Raw genomic sequence first — 19,729 nt, 5'->3', positions numbered from 1 at the left:
GAGATCACGCCCCTGCACTCCAGCCGGGGCGACAGAGCGAGACTCTGTCTCAAAAAAAAAAAAAAAAAAAAGAACTGTAGACAAGCAGAGTTTTTTCTCTTGTTAAAATAAGAAATGCAGTTATTAGTCCTCCCAAATATGCCCTATTTTACAGTTAGTTTTTGAATACATTCAACTGAGTACCACACATTTAAAACAAATTAGTAACTAGTGGAACAGATGCAAGCAAAATGAGCTAAAGACAATTGTCCTGATTTTCCTTATTTAATTTCTTCCACTGAACACAAAAGCAAAAAACAAGTAACTGTTTGCCATCTAAAATATAATATTTTTACTATCAGATATTTTGTAGAGTTGAAAAATGTAAGACCTAAATGGGAACACTGACCAACTGCCTCAGAATTACTTGGGAGTTCACTATCAAAGTTTTATTGGCCAAGTGCAATGGCTAATACCTGTAATGCCAACACTTTGGGAGGCCGAGGCAGGTGGATCACCTGAGGTCAGGAGTTCAAAACCAGCCTGGCCAACATCGTGAAACCCCATCTCTACTAAAAATACAAAAAATTAGCCGGGCATGGTGGCACATGCCTGTAATCCCAGCCACTTGGGAGGCTGAGGCAGGAGAATTGCTTGAACCCGGGAGGCGGAGGTTGCAGTGAGCTGGGTTCGCACCATTGCACTCCAGCCTGGGCAACAAGAGTGAAACTCCATCTCAAAAAAATAAAATAAAATAAAGTTTTATTGAAGAAGCCAGGTGTAGTGACGCACACTTATAATCCCAATTACTCAACAGGCTGAGGTAGTAGTATCTAGAAATGGCTATTTTTATCACTCACTACTAAATAGGAAAGTGAGCAGGTCTTACCAGAGGCAGACATTTCCACAGATCATGGCAATGGCGTTGTTCCAGCCAAACACTGCCACAGGGAAATTGAATGCCGTGATGATTCCAACCAGGCCTACAGGATTCCACTGCTCAATCAGTGCATGGCCAGGTCCTGAGGACAGGAAAAGGATGGAACATGCAGAAGCATGTTAATTTAATGCCCATCAAGTTAATAAAAACAAACGTACAGCAGACCGGAGAAGATTCCAGATGCCTCATAGTGGGAAATTGCTACACAGCCATGGGATATCGGTACATTAACTAATGTACAACAAAAGTGGTTATTACTATACTACCTTGTAAATCATAATGATATTCATTATGCCTCTGATCTTCATAGGAACTCTGCATAGATCAGAGCAGTATCAGTGCACCTAGGAGACAAGGACACTTTCTAGAGATGATGGGTGCCCTAGGTGGTATGATCACAAAGGGCAGAACACGACCAGGGCACAGGGGCTTAGGCCCATGTTCTTTGTTTTGTTTGGTTTTGAGTCAGTCTCACTCTGTCACCCAGGCTGGAGTGGAGTGGGGCAATCTCAGCTCACGCAACTGCACCTCTCGAGTTCAAGCAATCCTCGAGCCCCACCCTCCTGAGTAGCTGGGATTACAGGCATGTGCCACCATGCCCAGCTAATTTTTGTATTTTTAGTAGAGAAGGAGTTTCACCATGTTGCCCAGGCTGGTCTCAAACTGACCTCAAGTGATCCGTCCACCTTGGCCTCCCAAAGTGCTGGGATTACAGGAGTGAGCTACCACGCCTGGCCTCCCATATTCTTTATGTTACCTGATGAATCCCTGGGCCAACTTCTCTGAATTCAAGACAAGGTGGCTCATTTATTGGTGGAAGATGGGAAGGGGGAGTTCTAATAATTATATATATGTTGAATAAATTACGCAGGCCGGGCGTGGTGGCTCACTCCTGTAATCCCAGCATTTTGGGAGGCTGAGGCAGGTGGACCACCTGAGGTTGGGAGTTCAAGATCAGCCTGGCCAACATGGTGAAACCCCGTCTCTACTGAAAAAACAAAAATTAGCTGGGGGTGGTGGCGGGTGCCTGTAATCCCAGCTACTTGGGAGGCTGAGGCAGGAGAATCGCTTGAACCCGGGAGGCAGAGGTTGCAGTGAGCCGAGATCCTGCCATTACACTCCAGCTTGGGCAACAGAGGGAGACTCTGTCTCAAAAAATAAATAAATAAATAAAATGAATTACACAAATCTTTACATTCACTATAAACAAAACTAAAATTACAAATAAGCTAGGAGCAGTGGCTCATGCCTACAATCTCCAGCACTTTTGGATGCTAGGACGGGAGAATCACTTGAGCTCAGTTTGAAACTTAGATCAACAGGGCAAGACCCCTGTCTCTACAAAAAAAATTAAAAATTAGTTAGGTGTGATTGGTTATATGCCTGTAGTCCCAGCTACTTGGGAGGCTGAGGCGGGAGAACTGCTTGAGCCCAGGAGGTTGAGGCTGGAGTGACCTGTGATTGCACCACTGCACTCCAGCCTGGACAACAGAGGAGTAAGACCCTGTCTCAAAAAAAAAAAAGAAAGAAAGAAAAGAAAAGAAAAATACAAACAAAAATATTGTATTTTAAATACAAACTTTAAAGTCACCCATAATCCCACAAGGTGTTTATTTTAATTAAAGGCAGCTGGACAGTATAGAACCATACCACAGGAATACCATGGTTCACAAATCCCAGTTAAAACCACAGACCAACTAGAAAGGTGGCTGTCCCAGCCATCAGTCTTTCTGGCCACACTCACACTGCTAGCTAGGATGGGGGACCATACCAGATGCAGCACCTCACTCCTGGGCCCTCCTTAATCTAGGCACCTTAATCCCTAGAGATGAAGTGCTGGCACAGCCTCTTCCTGGCAGGGCCTGCCTCCTCCTCTCCTGCCCTCCCATCTCTGCCCTGATGTCACCCCCTTGCTTATAACCCTCTGGATTTTGGATACCTACTGTAGCTATTCTCAGAATAAAGTCCAATCTCCTTGTCAGACAAAGTCTCTTCCTGAGGTTCTCTTTCCACTCTACTTGCCCGACCACTGCACCCTCCAGCTGTGCTGAAGCGTGCAATCCCCCCAAATAAGCCAGACCCTCTCAGCCTTAACACAGGCTTCTTCCTTCTTTAAAACAACTTCCAGCACTCCACCCCTTCTCCTTTTTGTCCCATTTGGGACCTTACCTTGGCTAACCTTCTCTTGGAGGCCTTCCCCAACTGCACTCATGAGGCTGGGTTAGGGGCTCCCATCTACGTGCCCACCATCCTACCGTCTACTCCCTCATATTACTTACCATGCTAGATTATGCTGGATATAATTACCTGTTTATTTATCTCCCACTCTAAGGTATAATTTATAAGCTTATAAATCCCTTGAGGACAGGGACTATGCCTTATAGCTCGAGTATCACCTAGTAGATTACCCGGCACCTGATAGATGCTCCATAAGCATTTATTGAATTAATAAAGCCAAAGTCACCCCAAAGCCTCTACATAGATGAGAAAACTGCTTTAAAAAAAAAAAAAAGTGTAAGCTAGGTGTAGTGGCTCATGCCTACAATCCCAACACTTTGAGTGGCCAAGGCAGGAGGATTATTTGAGCCAAGGAGTTCTAGACCAGCCTAGGCCACATGGTGCGACCTCGTCTCTACAAGAAAAATTTTTAAATTAGCTGGGCTTGGTGGCATGTGCCTGTAATCCCAGCTACTCAGGAGGCTGAGGTGGAAAGATTGCTTGAGTCCAGGAGGACCAGGCTGCAAGGGGCTATAATCACACCACTGCACTCCAGCCTGGGTGACAGAGATACTATCTCAAATAAACAAACAAACAAAAATGTGCAAGCAATTGAGAAAAATTTTAATTGTGAGGCAGGCATCATAGTAGGTATAAATCAAATAGTTACCTGCTTGCACATGTACATATCCCGAAATTGGAGGTTTATTAACTTTTTTGTTATTGTTGTTGTTGTTGAGACGGAGTTTTGCTTCTGTTGCCCAGGTTGGAGAACAATGGCGTGATCTCGGCTCACTGCAACCTCCGCTTCCCAGGTTCAAGCGATTCTCCTGCCTCAGCCTCCCGAGTAGCTGGGATTACAGGAATGTGCCACCATGCCCAGCTAATCCGTATTTTTATTAGAGATGGGGTTTTTCCATGTTGGTCAGGCTGGTCTTAAACTCCCTACCTGAGTCAAGTGATCCGCCCACCTCTGCCTCCCAAAGTGCTGGGATTACAGGCGTGAGCCACCACGGTGGGCTTATTAACTTTTCTTAGCTAGAAACAAACTCTTGAAAGTGTTCAATGACATAAAGTTAATATTGGATAAAGGGAATCATTGCTAGATATCTAATTAAGGACATTAATTGTCCTTAATTAGACCTAAAAAGACTCCCCCAACACTTTCAACAAGTAGGGAATTTACTCAATATTCCAAGAAAAAAGAGAAAAATATGATTTTTTGAAAAATATTTATTTCCTGATTATAAATGTAACCTAAAAACCATCACGGAAATTTAGAAAATACAGAAAAATAGAAGAAAATCCACTACTAATAATTCTGCCACAGAGATAACCACTGCTACCACTTTAGCATACACTTCTATCCCAGCATTGCCAATGCAGACATACAATTACCTGTTTTGCTCTATCCACATTGCAAACATCACAAATCGCTTACACTCGTAACCTCATTTTTTTTTTTTTGAGACGGAGTTTCACTCTTGTTGTCCAGGCTGGAGTGAATGGCACGATCTCGGCTCACTGCAACCTCCGCCTCCCAGGTTCAAGCGATTCTCCTGCCTCAGCCTCCTGAGTAGCTGGGATTACAGGCATGCACCATCATGCCTCACTAATTTTGTATTTTTGGTAGAAATGAGGTTTATCCATGTTGGCCAGGATGGTCTCTAACTCCCGACCTCAGGTGATCTGCCCGCCTCGGCCTCCCAAAGTGCTGGGATTACAGGTGTGAGCCACCCTATCCAGCTTTTTTTTTTTCCTTACTCTTGCTGTCATCTTATTATCTTCATTGTTAAAACCTCAGAGTATAAGATTGGTTCTTACAGAACAGCTTGTAATAGCAAAACACTGAAAACAACCCTACATATACAACATTTGGGAGCTGCCTAAATAAATTATAGTCTCTTTATAACAAAATAGCCGCAAACACAGATGAAGGAAGCCCCTTAATTGAATAATATGAAAACAATTTCAAGCCTGACACAGTGGCTCACATCTGCAATCCTAACACTTTGGGAGGTTGAGACTGGCAGATCACCTGAGCCCTGGAGTTTGAGACCAGCCTGGGCAATACTACAAAATTCCATCTCTACAAAAAAAAAAAAAAAAAAATAGCCAGGTATGGTGGTGTGCACCTACAGTCCCAGCCACTGAGGAGGGTGAGATGGGAGGATCGCCTGATCCCAGGGATGTTGAGGCTGCAGTGAACTGTGATCATGCCACTACATTCTGGCCTGGGCAAGAGAGTAAAATCCTGTCTCAAAAAAAGAAAACAAAAAAACAATTTCCAAGATTTATTTTTGAATATAAAAGTATAAAACAGAACGTACAGTTTGCGGCCGGGCACAGTGGCTCACGCCTGTAATCCCAGCACTTTGGGAGGCCGAGGAGGATGGATCATGAGGTGAGGAGTTCAATACCAGCCTGGCCAAGATGGTGAAACCCCATCTCTACCAAAAATACAAAAATTAGCCGGGTGTGGTGGCACACACCTGTAATCCCAGCTACTCGGGAGTTTGAGGCAGAAGAATCGCTTGAACCCGGCAGGCGGAAGTTGCAGTGAGCCAAGATCGCGCCACTGCACTCCAGCCTGGGCAACGGAGTGAGACTCCATCTCAAAAAAAAAAAAAAAAAAAAAAAAAAATGCATAATTTGCTACATATTTGGCTGTATGTGCTCTAAAAAGATACACAAGGGCCTAGCAAGGTGGCTCATGCCTATAATCCCAGCTACTCAGGAGGCTGAAGGGGAGGATCACTTGAGGCCAGAAGTTTGAGACCAGCCTGAACAACACAGCAAGACCCTACAAAATATAAAAAAGACACACAAGAAATTGAAAGCATTCACTACTTCCATGGGGTACCATGGCTTAGTTATGGGGGTAGGAGGGAAACTTTTACTCCTTCACCCTTTTATTGCTTTCTTATTTTCTGATATGAATCTATCGCTTCTTCAAAAAAATTAACATTAGTAAAATTTTAAAATAAGTAAATAAAACCTTCCCATAAAAGTGTGGGTTAGGGGAAGACAACCTTCACAAACATTATTTTTAGTACATGCTAATAGTCTACCAAAATTGGCTTAGATTTTTTCCCCTTATGATTCGACATTTAGGTCATTTCTAATGTTTTTTATTGATGCCACAATGAACTTCTTTAAACATAACTTCTGTCTTATTTCAGATTATTTACTTAGATTCTTAAAACTGGGCTCTTTAAAGTTAGAGCTCTTTGGGTATATTTCCAAATCACTTTACAGATGAGTTAAAAGTGTCTTACCCATGGACTTGCCAACATTAAGTTTTATCTTTAAAACAAAAAGTTTCCTGATCTAACATTTTCATCTGTTTTAATTTGCATTTCTTTGAAAGATTAAGGATATTTTCACATATTTATGCCACTTGAAATTTCTCTTTTGCAGTCTATAGCCAGAGTATTTTATTTTTTTTGGAGCTCTGTATATCAGAGTACAAAACTCAGCTTAACTAATTTCACTGCTTACTTTCAGAAGGCAAGATAGGTCCTCCAATCATCCTTGATAAACCAACAGCATAGTCACAGATATCCACATACTCCTGAACTTCACCCACACCTTCCACTAAGATTTTCCCCATCTCCAAAGACACCTAGAAATATAAAACGACAAGCAGAATTTTTCCAACAGAATTCACATTATAAACATTAAATTAAAGAAAGGGGGAAGCGAAACATATTTTGTAAATGTAATAAACTGAAGAAAGTCTGTTTTATTTTCCAAAGAATTTTAAAACACAAGAATTGCCTTCACTTTTTCCTGTCTACCTTGTTAATCTTTCCTCTAAGGAAAGAATTTTTAAAATATATAAAGTACAACCGGGCACAGTGGCTCATGCCTGTAATCCCAGCACTTTGGGAGGCCAAGGCAGGCAGATCACCTGAGGTCAGGAGTTCAAGACCAGCCTGGCCAACATGGTGAAACCCCGTCTTTACTAAAAATACAAAAATTAGCTGGGCATCCAGCTACTTGGAGGCTGAGGCAGGAGAATTGCTTGAACCAGGAGGGAGGTTGCAGTGAGCCGAGATCCTGCCATTGCACTCCAGCCTGGGCAATAATATAATATAATATAATATAATATAAACTACTTTTCTTAAAAACTCTTCTAGCCAAGTGTGGTGGCCCATGCCTGTAATCCCAGCACTTTTGAGAGGCCGAGGCAGGCAGGATCATCTGAGGTTAGGAGTTCAAGACCAGCCTGGCCAACATGATGAAACCCCATAACTACTTTAAAAATATAAAAAATTAGCCAGCCGTGGTGGCACAAGCCTGTAATCCCAGCTACTTGGGAGGCTCAGGCAGAGGAATTGCTGGAACATGGGAGGCGGAGGCTGCAGTGAGCCAAGATTTTACCACTGCACTCCAGCCTGGGTGACAGCGAGACTCCATCTCAAAAAAAAAAAAAAAAACCTCACAATCTTATATACAGAAAAGCATGACAGCCTTATTCTCCACTCAAAGAATTGTGTATACACTACAAAAATACTTTACCAAGCTTCCCAGTACTTGGATCTTCTCCCGCAAGGCATCGCCAATCTGTCTTACTATTTCTCCTCGTTTTGGAGCAGGAATCTAAGAAAAGAATGCAATTTTTGTGTCTAATTCAAAGCATAAATTCATGTCTATAACACAGTATTGGATGTGTGCTGTAAAAGAACAAAGTACAATCACATCAAAGAAGACTTTTGATCACATCGAGACTGTGATATGGCCAGACACTGGAGCTAAAATAAGAAGCAAGGCATTCATGGAGCAAATATCTATATCTACTGGAAGGCACAGAGGAGAAGAAAAGGCAACAAATAATTACAAATTGCCATCAGGGTTTTAAGGACAAAGGAAATAAAAAGGAAGCTGAGACAGAGAAAAACAGCAAGACTGGAAGGGAAATGGGTAAGTCACTTTACCTTAAAGGTTGGCAGGAGGCCGGGCGTGGTGGCTCACACCTGTAATCCCAACACTTTGGGAGGCTGAGGCGGACAGATCACGAGGTCAGGAGTTGGAGACCAGCCTGGCCAACATAGTGAAACCCCATCTCTACTAAAAATACAAAAATTAGCTGGGCATGGTGGTGTGCGCCTGTAATCCCAGCTGCTCAGGAGGCTGAGGCAGGAGAATCACTTGAAGCCGGGAGGCGGAGGTTGCAGTGAGCTGGCATCGCGCCACTGCACTCCAGCCTGGGCAACAGAGTGACACTCCATATCAAAAAAAAAAAAAAAAAAAAGGTTGGCAGGAAAAATCTCTAAGGAGGTAATATTGAAGCTGAAACCTGAAGAATGGGAAAAGTAAGCCATAGGAATATTCTTCCCAGGGATAAGGAAAAAACATGTAAGACGGATCCATGGAAAATAAAAGGGGCTGATTGGGAAGGCCAGTATGTCTAAAGCTAGAAGCTTGTAAGGTGTTGGAATCTTACTCCAGGTGCAGTGTGAAGTCTTGAATGTCTTTTAAGGTGCAGAATAAGAGGATTTGCTTTATCTTTTAATATCGCTATCTGATAGGTAGAGGATACATTGAAGGGGAAAAGATTAGAAGCAGGGAGCTCAATTAAGAATTTATTATAGGCCAGGCGCAGTGGCACATGCTTGTAATCCCAGGACTGCGGGAGGCCGAGGTGGGTGGATCACCTGAGGTCAGTAGATCAAGACCAGCCTGGCCAACATGGGGAAACCTCATCTCTACTAAAAATACAAAAATGAGCAGGATGTGGTGGTGAGCACCTGTAATCCCAGCTACTTGGGAGGCTGAGGCAGGAGAATCACTGGAACCCGGGAGGCAGAGGTTGCAGTGAACCGAGATCATGCCACTGCACTCCAGCCTGGGCAACAAGAGCAAGACTCTGTCTCAAAAAAAAAAAAAAAAAAAGATATAGTGACTTAGTCTTAAGATTGCAGTGGTAGCCAGGCGCTGTGGCTCACGTCTGTAATCCAAGCACTTTGGGAGGCCGAGGCAGGTGGATCACAAGGTCAGGAGATCAACACCATCCTGGCTAACACGGTGAAACCCTGTCTCTACTAAAAATACAAAAAATTAGCCGGGCGTGGTGGCGGGCGCCTGTAGTCCCAGCTACTCGGGAGGCTGAGGCAGGAGAATGGTGTGAACCCGGGAGGCAGAGTTTGCAATGAGCCGAGATTGCGCCACTGCACTCCAGCCTGGGCGTCAGAGCAAGACTCCAACTCAAAAAGAAAAAAAAAAAGATTGCAGTGGTAACAAGGGGAACAACAAGTGGATTCAGGGTCTATTTTGGGAGTAGAATTGACAGGACACACAGATGCAGGAAATGAAGAGAATAAAGAACTCAGGATGACTTCCAGCTCTCTGGCTTAAATAGGTAGGTAGATGAAGTATAATTACTGGGATGAAGAAGACTTGAAGGGAAACATCAGGTTTTGGGGGTAAAGAGCACAGCTTATGTCACATAAAGTTTGAGATGTGATTAATGAATGAGACACAATTTCTCCAACTATGACCATCATTCCCTCTCTCCCATCAAGTTCTTGCCAATTCTGCCTCTCCTTCAAAGTACAGCTAAGGCTGGGCACGGTGGCTCACATCTGTAATCCCAGAACTTTGAGAAGCTGAGGCAGGTGGATCACTTGGGGTCAGGAGTTCAAGACGAGCCTGGCCAACATGGTGAAACCCCATCTTTACTAAAAATACAAAAATTAGCCGGGCATGGTGGCAGGCGCCTGTAATCCCAGCTACTTGGGAGGCTGAAGCAGGAGAATCACTTGAACCCGGGAGGGGGAGGTTGCAGGGAGCTGAGATCCCGCCATTGCACTCCAGCCTGGATGACAAGAGTGAAATTCTGTCTCAAAAAAAAAATAAAAAAATAAAGTACGGGTAAAAGGAACATTCCCCTCCATGAAACCTTCCCCCAGGCAGAAGCTAATCACACCATCCCCCTAACTCCCACTGCTCCTAAACACAGCACTGCCCACACTTGTCTCACAGAGCTTGGCTGTGAGCTCAAAGATCTTCCTTGCTCTCTCTTCCCCCCAAGTGTATTACCATGTCTTAGTACAGCTTTTCTGGATGGTCACTTTGTAATCTATTAACATTTAAAACATTCCTACCCTTTGTTTTATCTATTTATTTTTTGAGACGGAGTCTCGCTCTGTCACGCCCAGGCTTGAGTGCAGTGGTGCGATCTCGGCTCACTGCAACCTCTGCCTCCCGGGTTCAAGTGATTCTCCTGCCTCATCCTCCCAAGTAGCTGGCATTACAGGCGCCTGCCACCACGGCCGGCTAATTTTTTGTATTTTTAGCAGAGATGCGGTTTCACTGTGTTGGTCCGGCTGGTCTTGAACTCCTGATCCCAGGTAATCCGCCTGCCTCGGCCTCCCAAAGTGCTGGGATTACAGGCATGACATTCCTACCCTTTAACTAAGCAGCTCTGCTTACAGAAACTGAGCTTATATACATAAGTATGCAAAAGTATAGGTACAATGATATTCATTGCAGTGCCGTTTCTAGTAAAGAAAAAAAGAAACCAACTGTCCATCAGCACATGATTGGTTAATTATGGAACAGTGATAAAATAAGGTAGATTTTTATGGGAAAACATTGAAAAGCTATAATAGAATAATAGAAAACAAGAAAACACTTATGGTAAATAAACTTTTGCTTAAATTTGGAGGAACATATACCAAGCTGTTCACAATGGTTTTTTCTGGGGAGTAAAATTATAACAGATTTTCATCCACAATTTATATGTTTGCAATGTCTGTCATTTTCACAACATATGCACAGTTTTGCAAACAGGAAACAAAAACCTGTAGCATTATATCAATCAGCACATAACCTATACATTTCCTAGCACACAGTGTGGGTTTAATGATGTTTCAATTGAATTTAGTCAGCACATTTATAAGTTTAGTTAAGTTGGTTAATTTCAACTCAGAATGGCCAGTATACATGGCTTTTACCTCCCATTCTGGACACATTTTATTCAGTAAGTCTTTCAACAAATAATTATTGCACATGTTCTATGTGCCAGACACTGTGCTAATCCCTGGATATTCTAGTGCAAATGAGACAGTTACAATTCTTGCCCTCTATAGAGCTGACAGTCCATGGGGGTGATAAAGGCAAGAAACAGGCAATTACAATCTGATTAGTGGCAACTGCCACAAAAGGGGAGCTAGATTTCACAACTGGAGCAACCTGAAATAGGCTTTTTACAAGTTTAGAGTTTAGGGCTAAGACCTAAAGCATGCCAGGTGTTGTGAAGAGGTAGGCAAAGTGGAGGAAAAGCATATGGTTAGAGGGGTACAGAGCATATGCAAAGGCTGAAAAGCAAGACAAAGTGGTTTTGGAAAATTATGGCCGGGGCGGTGGTTCACGCCTCTATCCCCAGCACTTTGGGAGGCCGAGGCAGGTGGATTATTTGAGATCAAGAGTTCAAGACCAGCTTGGCCAACATGGTGAGAACCTGTCTGTACTAAAAATACAAAAATTAGCCATGCTTGGTACCTGTAATCCCGGCTACTCAGGAGATTGAGGCAGGAGAATCACTTGAACCCAGGAGGCAGAGGTTGCAGTGAGCCGAGATTGCACCACTGCACTCCAGTCTAGGTGACAGAGTAAGACTCTGTCTCAAAAAAAAAAAGAAAGAAAGAAAAAAAAAAACAGTTCCCTGTCTTCAAGGACAGAGAGACTTCTGCTCTTTCTCACTAGAGATAGGAGGGAAAATGAGGACACATGGGGATGCAGAGGGCAGAAATAGGCTGCATTCTGTGCTGAAACTGGCTCATGGAAGAAAGCGGCAAGTCTATTCCTTAGAAAGAAATCAGTTTCTATAAACTACCTTTCCATATGTTTCACTTTATTTCCATTTCCTTTGAAGAAAAACGTTCCTTTTGAAAAATTCTAGAATTGGCCGGTTGCAGTGGCTCATGCCTGTAATCCTAGCACTTTGGAAGGCCGACGGGGGTGGATCGCTTGAGGTCAGGAATTCGAAACCAGCCTAGCCAACATGGTGAAACCCCGTCTCTACTAAAAATATTAAAAAAATTGGTGGCGGTCGCCTGTAACCCCAGCTACTTGGGAGGCTGAGGTAGAATCGCTTGAACTCGGGAGGCAGGGGTTGCAGTGAGCCGAGATAGCACCATTGCACTCCAGCCTTGGCAACAAGAGCAAAACTCTGTCTCAAAAAAAAAAAAAAAAAGAAAAGAAAAATTCTAGAATTAACTCAAATGAACTACATGGAACAGTGGTTTGTCCTAACACAGTCAAGGCCAGCCAAACGGATGAGGGCCAAGCAGAGAAGCCTCACATGAGGGAGGATCGAGATGGGAAAGCTTCTGTGACGAGAAGGGGGTCAAGCTTTGGTCTGTTCTTACCAAGCCTCTCTAAGTCCCTGCCCTATTGGCAGGAGCCCCAGAGCACAGTTAGGAAAAACTCTGCCTCTTCCCTAAACCTTGAACTCAATTGCTTAACACAAAATCAAACAAGTAGGATCCCCAACTGACTCTACTATTATCCAGGAAAGCAACCTGTTCCCACTTAGCACTCCCACTCTATTTACTGGGAGGTCTAAAAAGCACCAGAAGTATGGGAAAGGATGTTAGGTGCAGAGGCTGGCATGGTGGGTAAGAGTTGACTGCCAAATGAGATCCTGAATGTGAAAATAGCAACAAAAAAAGTACAGCCCAATATTTAAGAAAGATCATAATGTCAGCTGGCACTCCGTAGGGCAAAGATAGGTTTAAAAGCCAGTTCATTCCAGGTGTGGTGGCTCATGCCTGTAATCCCAGCACTTTGGGAGACGGAGGTGGGTAAACTGCTTGAGCCCAGGAGTTTGAGACCAGCCTAGGCAACAGAGCAAAACCTCATCTCTACAAAAAATACAAAAATTAGCCACGTGTGGAGGAACATGCCTGTAGTCCTAGTTACTAAGGAGGCTGAGGTGGGAGGATTGCTTGAGCCCAGGAGGTCAAAGCTGCAGTAAGCCGTGAGCTGTGAGCATGCCACCGTACACTAGCCTGGGCGACTCTGTGTTAAAAAAAAAGAAACTTGGGAAGAGGAATGAGGGACTAATGGGAATTCTGTACTTTCTACTCGTTTTTCTGTAAACTTAAAACTGCTCTAAAAAATAAAAGTCTATTAATTTCTTTTCTTCTTTGAGACAGAGTTTTGCTCTTGTTGCCCAGGCTGTAGTGCAATGGCTCGACCTCCGCTCACTGCAACGTCGGCCTCCCAGGTTCAAGTGATTCTCCTGCCTCAGCCGCCCAAGTAGCTGGGATTACAGGCGTGCACCACCACGCCTGGCTAATTTTGTATTTTTAGTAGAGACGGGGTTTCTCCAGGTTGGTCAGGCAGGTCTCGAACTCCCAACCTCAGGTGATCCACCCACCTTGGCCTCCCACAGTGTTGGGATTACAAGCATGAGCCACCGTGCCTGGTCTATTTTTTATTTTTTATTTTTTTTAAGTATATATGTACAGGAAGGCCGGGTGAAGTGGCTAACGCCTGTTATCCAAACACTTTGGGAGGCCAAGGTGGGTGGATCACGAGGTCAAGAGTTCGAGACCAACCTGGCCAGCATGGTGAAACCCTGTCTCTACTAAAAATACAAAAATCAGCCAGGCCTGCCACCCCGTCTGGGAAGTGAGGAGCACCTCCGCCCGGCCACCACCCCGTCTGGGATGAGAGGAGTGCCACTGCCCAGCCGCCCCACCGTCCGGGAAGTGAGGAGCGCCTCTGCCCAGCTGCCCAACTGACTGGGAAGTGAGGAGCGCCTCTGCCCAGCCGCCCCACCGTCTGGGAAGTGAGGAGCACCTCTGCCCAGCCGCCCCATCTGGGAAGTGAGGAGCGCCTCTGCCCGGCCGCCCCATCTGGAAAGTGAGGAGCGCCTCTGCCCGGCCGCCCCACCATCTGGGAAGTGAGGAGCACCTCTGCCCAGCTGCCGCCCAGTCTGGAAAGTGAAGAGCGCCTCTGCCCGGCCACCGCCCCGTCTGGGAAGTGAGGAGCGCCTCTGCCCAGCGGCTGCCCCGTTCGGGAAGTGAGGAGCGCCTCTGCCCAGCTGCCCACTGTCTGGGAAGTGAGGAGCGCCTCTGCCCAGCTGCCCACTGTCTGGGAAGTGAGGAGCGCCTCTGCCTGGCCGCCGCTCCGTCTGGGAAGTGAGGAGCGCCTCTGCCCAGCTGCCCACTGGGTTCGGGAAGGGAGGATGGTTTTTCCCTGCCCAGCTGCCCACTGTCTGGGAAGTGAGGAGCGCCTCTGCCTGGCCGCCGCCCCGTCTGGGAAGTGAGGAGCGCCTCTGCCCAGCTGCCCACCGTCTGGGAAGTGAAGGGCGCCTCCGCCTGGCCACCGCTCCGTCTGGGAAGTGAGGAGCGCCTCTGCCTGGCCACTGTGCAACTTTCCAAGTGTGAAGTGACAGCCTTGTGTGTGATCTTTTCTGTCTTCTCCAAGTTTGCATTTTTGATGTTAAAGTTTACTTTTTAATTGAAAGTTTTAAATTGGAGAATATATTAAAAAAAAAAATTAGCCAGGCCTGGTGGCGCACACCTGTAGTCTCAGCTACTTGGGAGACTGAGGCAGGAGAATCACTTGAACCTGAAAGGCAGAGGTTGCAGTGAGCCGAGATCATACCACTGCAGAGTGACAGAGTGAGACTCTGTCTCAAAAGAAAGAAGTATATAAGTATAGGAAAACAACAATTTTTAAAAAATTATGCAGCTGGGCATGGTGGTTCATGCCTGTAATCCCAGCACTTTGGAAGGCCAAAGAGGGCAGATCGTTTGAACTTAGGAGTTCGAGACTGCCCTGGGCAACATGGTGAAACCCTATCTCTACAAAAAATACAAAAAAATTAGCCAGGCATGGTGGTGTGTGCGTGTAATCCCAGCCACTTGGGAGGCTGAGATGGGAGGATCCCAAGCCCAGAAGGCAGACGTTACAGTGAGCCGAGATTGAGCCAGTGCACTCTAGCCTGGGTGACAGAGCCAGACCCTGTCTTAAAAAAAAAAAAAAAAAAAAAAAAAAAAAAAAAGCAATAACTTTAGGATGGTATGCAATGCAATCATCACAGGTCACAAAACTGTATACACACCATGTATATATGGATGTACAATAATCACAACTATGAAATAAATATATGAAAGACTGGAAGGAAATGCACCAAAACCTAAACCTAATAATCATTTTGCATTGCAGAGGTTGGGGTAAGGGGACTAAATTTGTTTATCTTATTTACGGCATCAATATTTTCTTAAAATATATATATATAATTACTTTTATGATCAGAAATAAATACAAGTAAGTTTTTAAAACAATGAAGGACACTGTTTTGGACAGTATTCTCTATCCAGGTAGGGTGAACTTCACCTAGCACACTGTTTACTTGTGGAAGTGGTATTTTTCTGCCCAAGGATACTTTTGATTGTGTATAATGGAACCCTAGGCCATACTTCTATCCATAATTAAAGTAGAGGAAAGATGTGCTTCATGCTTTACACAAAGACGTTTCTTGGCTGATAAAAAAAAAAAAAAAGTGTCATCCAACTCAGGGCTCTCTTGGACAGGCTGCTACTCTGCAACCCACCCCAACCCCACCCAACCCCCCTTGCAATCACTGACTCAGAGAAAATACTGCAGCTCAGCAGTCCCTCAGCAGTCCCACATCCAGCAGCACAAGGTTTAACTCAAATGTACTGAGGCTTTTCCTGTGCCAGGCTCTCCAGTAAGTCCTTTAAATGGAGATTAAATTTAACCCTCCCAGGAGGCAGGCACCCCCAGTCTTTTCTTTTTACAAGACAAAGCACACTGAGGATGGGGGTAGTGGGAAGGTTGGGAAATCAGGCTATCCCGGTTCGCCTTTACTCTCCCCTTTTCAGGAGCCTAGCTCCCACCTAGTGACAAGTCAGTGTGGCCAGCCCAGCACCAGTCACAGTTCCTACGTTTGCTCATTTAACCAATGGTGGAGACTCAGAGACCAAGGAGGCTGACTCTGTCTCACAGCCTGATTAGACAGTCAAGGAACATGAGCCTCTGGCCCTGAGAAAGGGATGCTGCCACTGCTCTTTTTTTTTTTTTTTTTGGGACAGAGTCTCACTCTGTCACCCAGGCTGGATGCAGTGCAGTGGTGCTATCTTGGCTCACTGCACCCTCCGCCTCCCAAGCTCAAGCAATTCTCCTGCCTCAGCCTCCCGAGTAGGCTGGATTACATGCGCCACCACGTTCGGCTAATTTTTGTATTTTTACTAGAGACAGGGTTTCACCATGTTGGCCAGGCTGGTCTCGAACTCCTGACCTCAGATGATACACCCACCTCAGCCTCCTAAAGTGGTGGGATCACAGGCATGAGCCACCAGGTCCGATCTGCTGTTGTTCTTTAAACCAGGAACGCTGACCTATTGCTGAGATACTCCCAGACAAATCTGGCAGGGGGAGAGAGGAGGAGCAAACGAATATTTCTAGCATAGATCTTCTATTCATTTTCTATTTAATTATAAATTCAAGTAATTTCAGTGAAGAATAGTGTTCACAGCTCAAGTTTATACTACACCAGCACAAAGTTTTAACTCATTTAAATTTATCCATTCAATGAATGGCAAGTACAAAAAAGGCACTACCCTAGAAATATGGCAGAGGTGTTTCCAAAACAGCAGGAGCCCTAGTACAGTATCACAGCCCCCAAGGAGCTCACATTTTAATAAGGCGGCACTGACCTGCTTATCGGATGTTTATGTATCTCATTGCTTACAATAGGCAAAGTGATCTCTTCTGAATTCTAGAAACAAAGACCATACTTACATCTGTCCAGATTTTCCATGCTTCTCTTGCTTTCTTTACAGTTTCTTCATAGTCTGCCACACTGGCCTAAATTAAGAATTAGGGGGACAGAGAGGGGGAAATAAAGATAAGTGATGATGATCTTCTAGAACACACAAATATTTTCAGAAAAGAAATGGAAAATCTCTAGGATTCCCTAACATTTATGGCTGAGAATGATTCCCACAGTCTACACTTCCAAAAACTAGTCAGAACCCGGTAAAACAGGTTGGAATCCAACTATGCTTTAAAACCTTGCTTTTCAAAGCAAAATCTGTCGGCTTCATCTGGGAACAACACGTGAGGCATATTAGAAATGCAGAACCTTGAGCTCCAACCCAGACTTCAGAAATCAGAAGTTTCATTCTAACAAAATCCTCAGGTACTTCAAAAGCACTGCCTTAAATGGCCCCCTGCCTAGTCTTTCTATGCTTCACCTTTTCTGTGGTTCTTTCCTTTTCACGCCCCCACCCAAGAGAGGACAGTCTCCCCCAGACAGTCCTAAATGACAAATGAAAAATAAACACATTATTCTCTGCCTTTGTGATTTTATATTATTCTTGACCTGCCTAACTGGCTTCTGCCTCTAAAGAAAGCCTGCACAAACTCCTTGTGTGTAATTCGAATTAAACACACACACACTTACCTGTCGGATTCTTGCTATTGGCTCGTTGTTAGCAGGGCAATAGGTCGTAATAACCTTAAAAGAAAAGGATGATGATCATGTATAGAAAACGTAATCCCTTCTGAAGTAAGGGAATAGTCCAAACAGGGGGAAGAAAAACAAGAGAGGAAAAAATGGTATAATATCCAAACTCAAAAAGCTGAGGTTAACTTCTGTTACATATAAACCACCCTACAGAGGTTGTCTTTCATTTCTGACTTGAACATTAGAAACTACCTTTCTGCAAAGCTCTCCCCTGACATATCAATATTGGCATATAAACAAAAGCCTTAACGTAACCAGTTATTTTGCCTCTTTTTCCATTAATAACAGAGCAAACTGACTAGTTTTAGTTATTTCTTCTCTCCCTTACTCTGCCCACCCTCTGCTCAGAGATGAAATGGCCAAGGCAGGAAAACCATGGGAAAGGCCTGTGTCCACATCAACTGGAGAGGTCTCAGGTCAACAATGAAAGGGAAAATTAAGGCACAGCCAAAAAGGCCTTCAAGAGCCTAATGATCAGATACCACATGGAAATCAGGATGAAACACTGAGGTTTGAGGAGCAATTAAAATTATCTCTATCTCCTACAGCCACGGATTACCAAAAGACGTGTTCCCTCTACCAAGGCAGGTTCATTATACAATATACAAAGTCCAGTAAAGTGTTAACTGTTACATAACATCTTCCTATAAAAAACTTTCTCTTAAAAAAAAATCTGGGCGATAATAACCTTACCTTTCCATTGTATTCTATAAAACATTGTATTGAGCAGTAATGGGCATCAGGCACGGTGTTAAGCCCTGGGCAATGGAGAAATGCTGAAAACCCAGTCCTCAAAGGAGTTCACAGCCCAACGTACGACAAGGCAGGATTTCGGCAAGTCCGAGCTTGCAAACTCCCAGGGAATTCAGGAAGGAAGATAAAACTACACTGAAGAACGTTACCTGCGGTGCACGTCGCAGCTGAAGAGCAAGAGTTAAGCTCTAAATTAAGATCAGTTGCACCGCTCAGTGTGCCACATTTCTCACAAGACCATAGATCCCAAGACCATAAGGTTTTAAATATGGGCGGGAAGTTTAGCCCCTATGGCTCCAAAATGACGTCGATTCTGCATAGCACACAAGGACCTAAAATCTAAATTTTTGTTTTAAAGGCGCCCTACACGAGAAAACTTTTACTGTGGAGCTTCAAAATCTCCCATCCTGTACTACCGCCTCCAGCGCCAGCGGGGGAGTGGGTAGGTCAGTGACCGCACGGCCTCCTCGAGCGAACCCCAGCGGCTGCAGAGATTTCTTGAGCGCCCGCGTACCTCTCCCCGGCCTCCCCAGCTTCCATTATACACGCCCTCGTTTTCCTCGCGGAGCCCCAGCTCTTTCAGCCACGCATACTGGGGCTGATTGATGAGGAGAGTAGACATGAAAGCGGCAGGCCTGCTCCAAGGTCCAGGGAGCTTGCAGGTCTTTGCAGCGTGCACACACAGCGCGCGGGGAAGGCGCCACATACTGAGCCCGGGACTCGGGATGAGCCTAAGGCCCTGAGAGCTGCTGAAATAGAGCCCCGCCCCCCGCCCGGGAGAACCCATTGGGCAGACCCGACCCCTCCCACTCGGCACGACCCCGCCACCGCCCCGTCGACCCCTGGTCTTCCGGAGGAGCCTGCGGCTGAATCCTGCCTGGAACAATGGGAGTGCTACAGGGAGGAGTGGGCTGCTGCCATCTGGTGAAAGACTCCGGGAGCCACTGCTCCAGCTTGGGAATTCTTTTCAGCAAAATATGGGCGCTGAAGTACAGTAGGCTATAGCAGGGGTTCTGAAACTGTAAAATGCGTGTAATGACCTGGTCGTCGTGGTAAATACACATTCTGATTCAGTAAGTCTGGGCTAGGGCCGGAGAGCGGACATTCCTAACCAGCTCCTTAGCGATGGTGACGCCTCTTGTCCCTGGAGTAGCCAACGGAGGGTTTGTATCAGGGGGGCGGAGGAAGGGTGGTTAGTTTGGTTACAAACTAAAGTTTTCTAATTAATGATAAATATTAGATTGCTGCATTTCCTCTACAAATATCCTGCCTGGGTATATTCTTACTTTTTTTTTCTTTTTTTTGGAAACGGAGTTTCGCTCTTG

The 19,729-nt window shown here is 45.0% G+C and overlaps 1 protein-coding gene across 1 annotated transcript in view; it reads right to left on the bottom strand.

Moving 5' to 3' along the window:
- ALDH7A1 (aldehyde dehydrogenase 7 family member A1) overlaps window positions 1-19,221 on the bottom strand; it is a 52,442-nt gene extending 33,221 nt beyond the window's left edge. Inside the window, exons 1-6 of the mRNA XM_032156544.2 lie at window positions 18,919-19,221; window positions 17,589-17,642; window positions 16,925-16,990; window positions 7,661-7,741; window positions 6,638-6,761; window positions 869-1,001 (exon numbers count right to left, since the gene is read on the bottom strand). Coding sequence (XP_032012435.1) covers window positions 869-1,001; window positions 6,638-6,761; window positions 7,661-7,741; window positions 16,925-16,990; window positions 17,589-17,642; window positions 18,919-19,191 — 731 coding nt within the window. The 5' untranslated portion in view covers window positions 19,192-19,221. The remainder of the gene's footprint in view (window positions 1-868; window positions 1,002-6,637; window positions 6,762-7,660; window positions 7,742-16,924; window positions 16,991-17,588; window positions 17,643-18,918) is intronic.
- Between the last annotated feature and the right edge of the window lie 508 nt (window positions 19,222-19,729).

The sequence above is a fragment of the Hylobates moloch genome, unplaced genomic scaffold (genome assembly GCF_009828535.3).
Source record: "Hylobates moloch isolate HMO894 unplaced genomic scaffold, HMol_V3 SCAFFOLD_6, whole genome shotgun sequence".
NCBI lineage: Eukaryota > Metazoa > Chordata > Mammalia > Primates > Hylobatidae > Hylobates > Hylobates moloch.
Note: the sequence above shows the minus strand (reverse complement) of the source record. Positions and strands in the feature narration are given on the sequence as shown.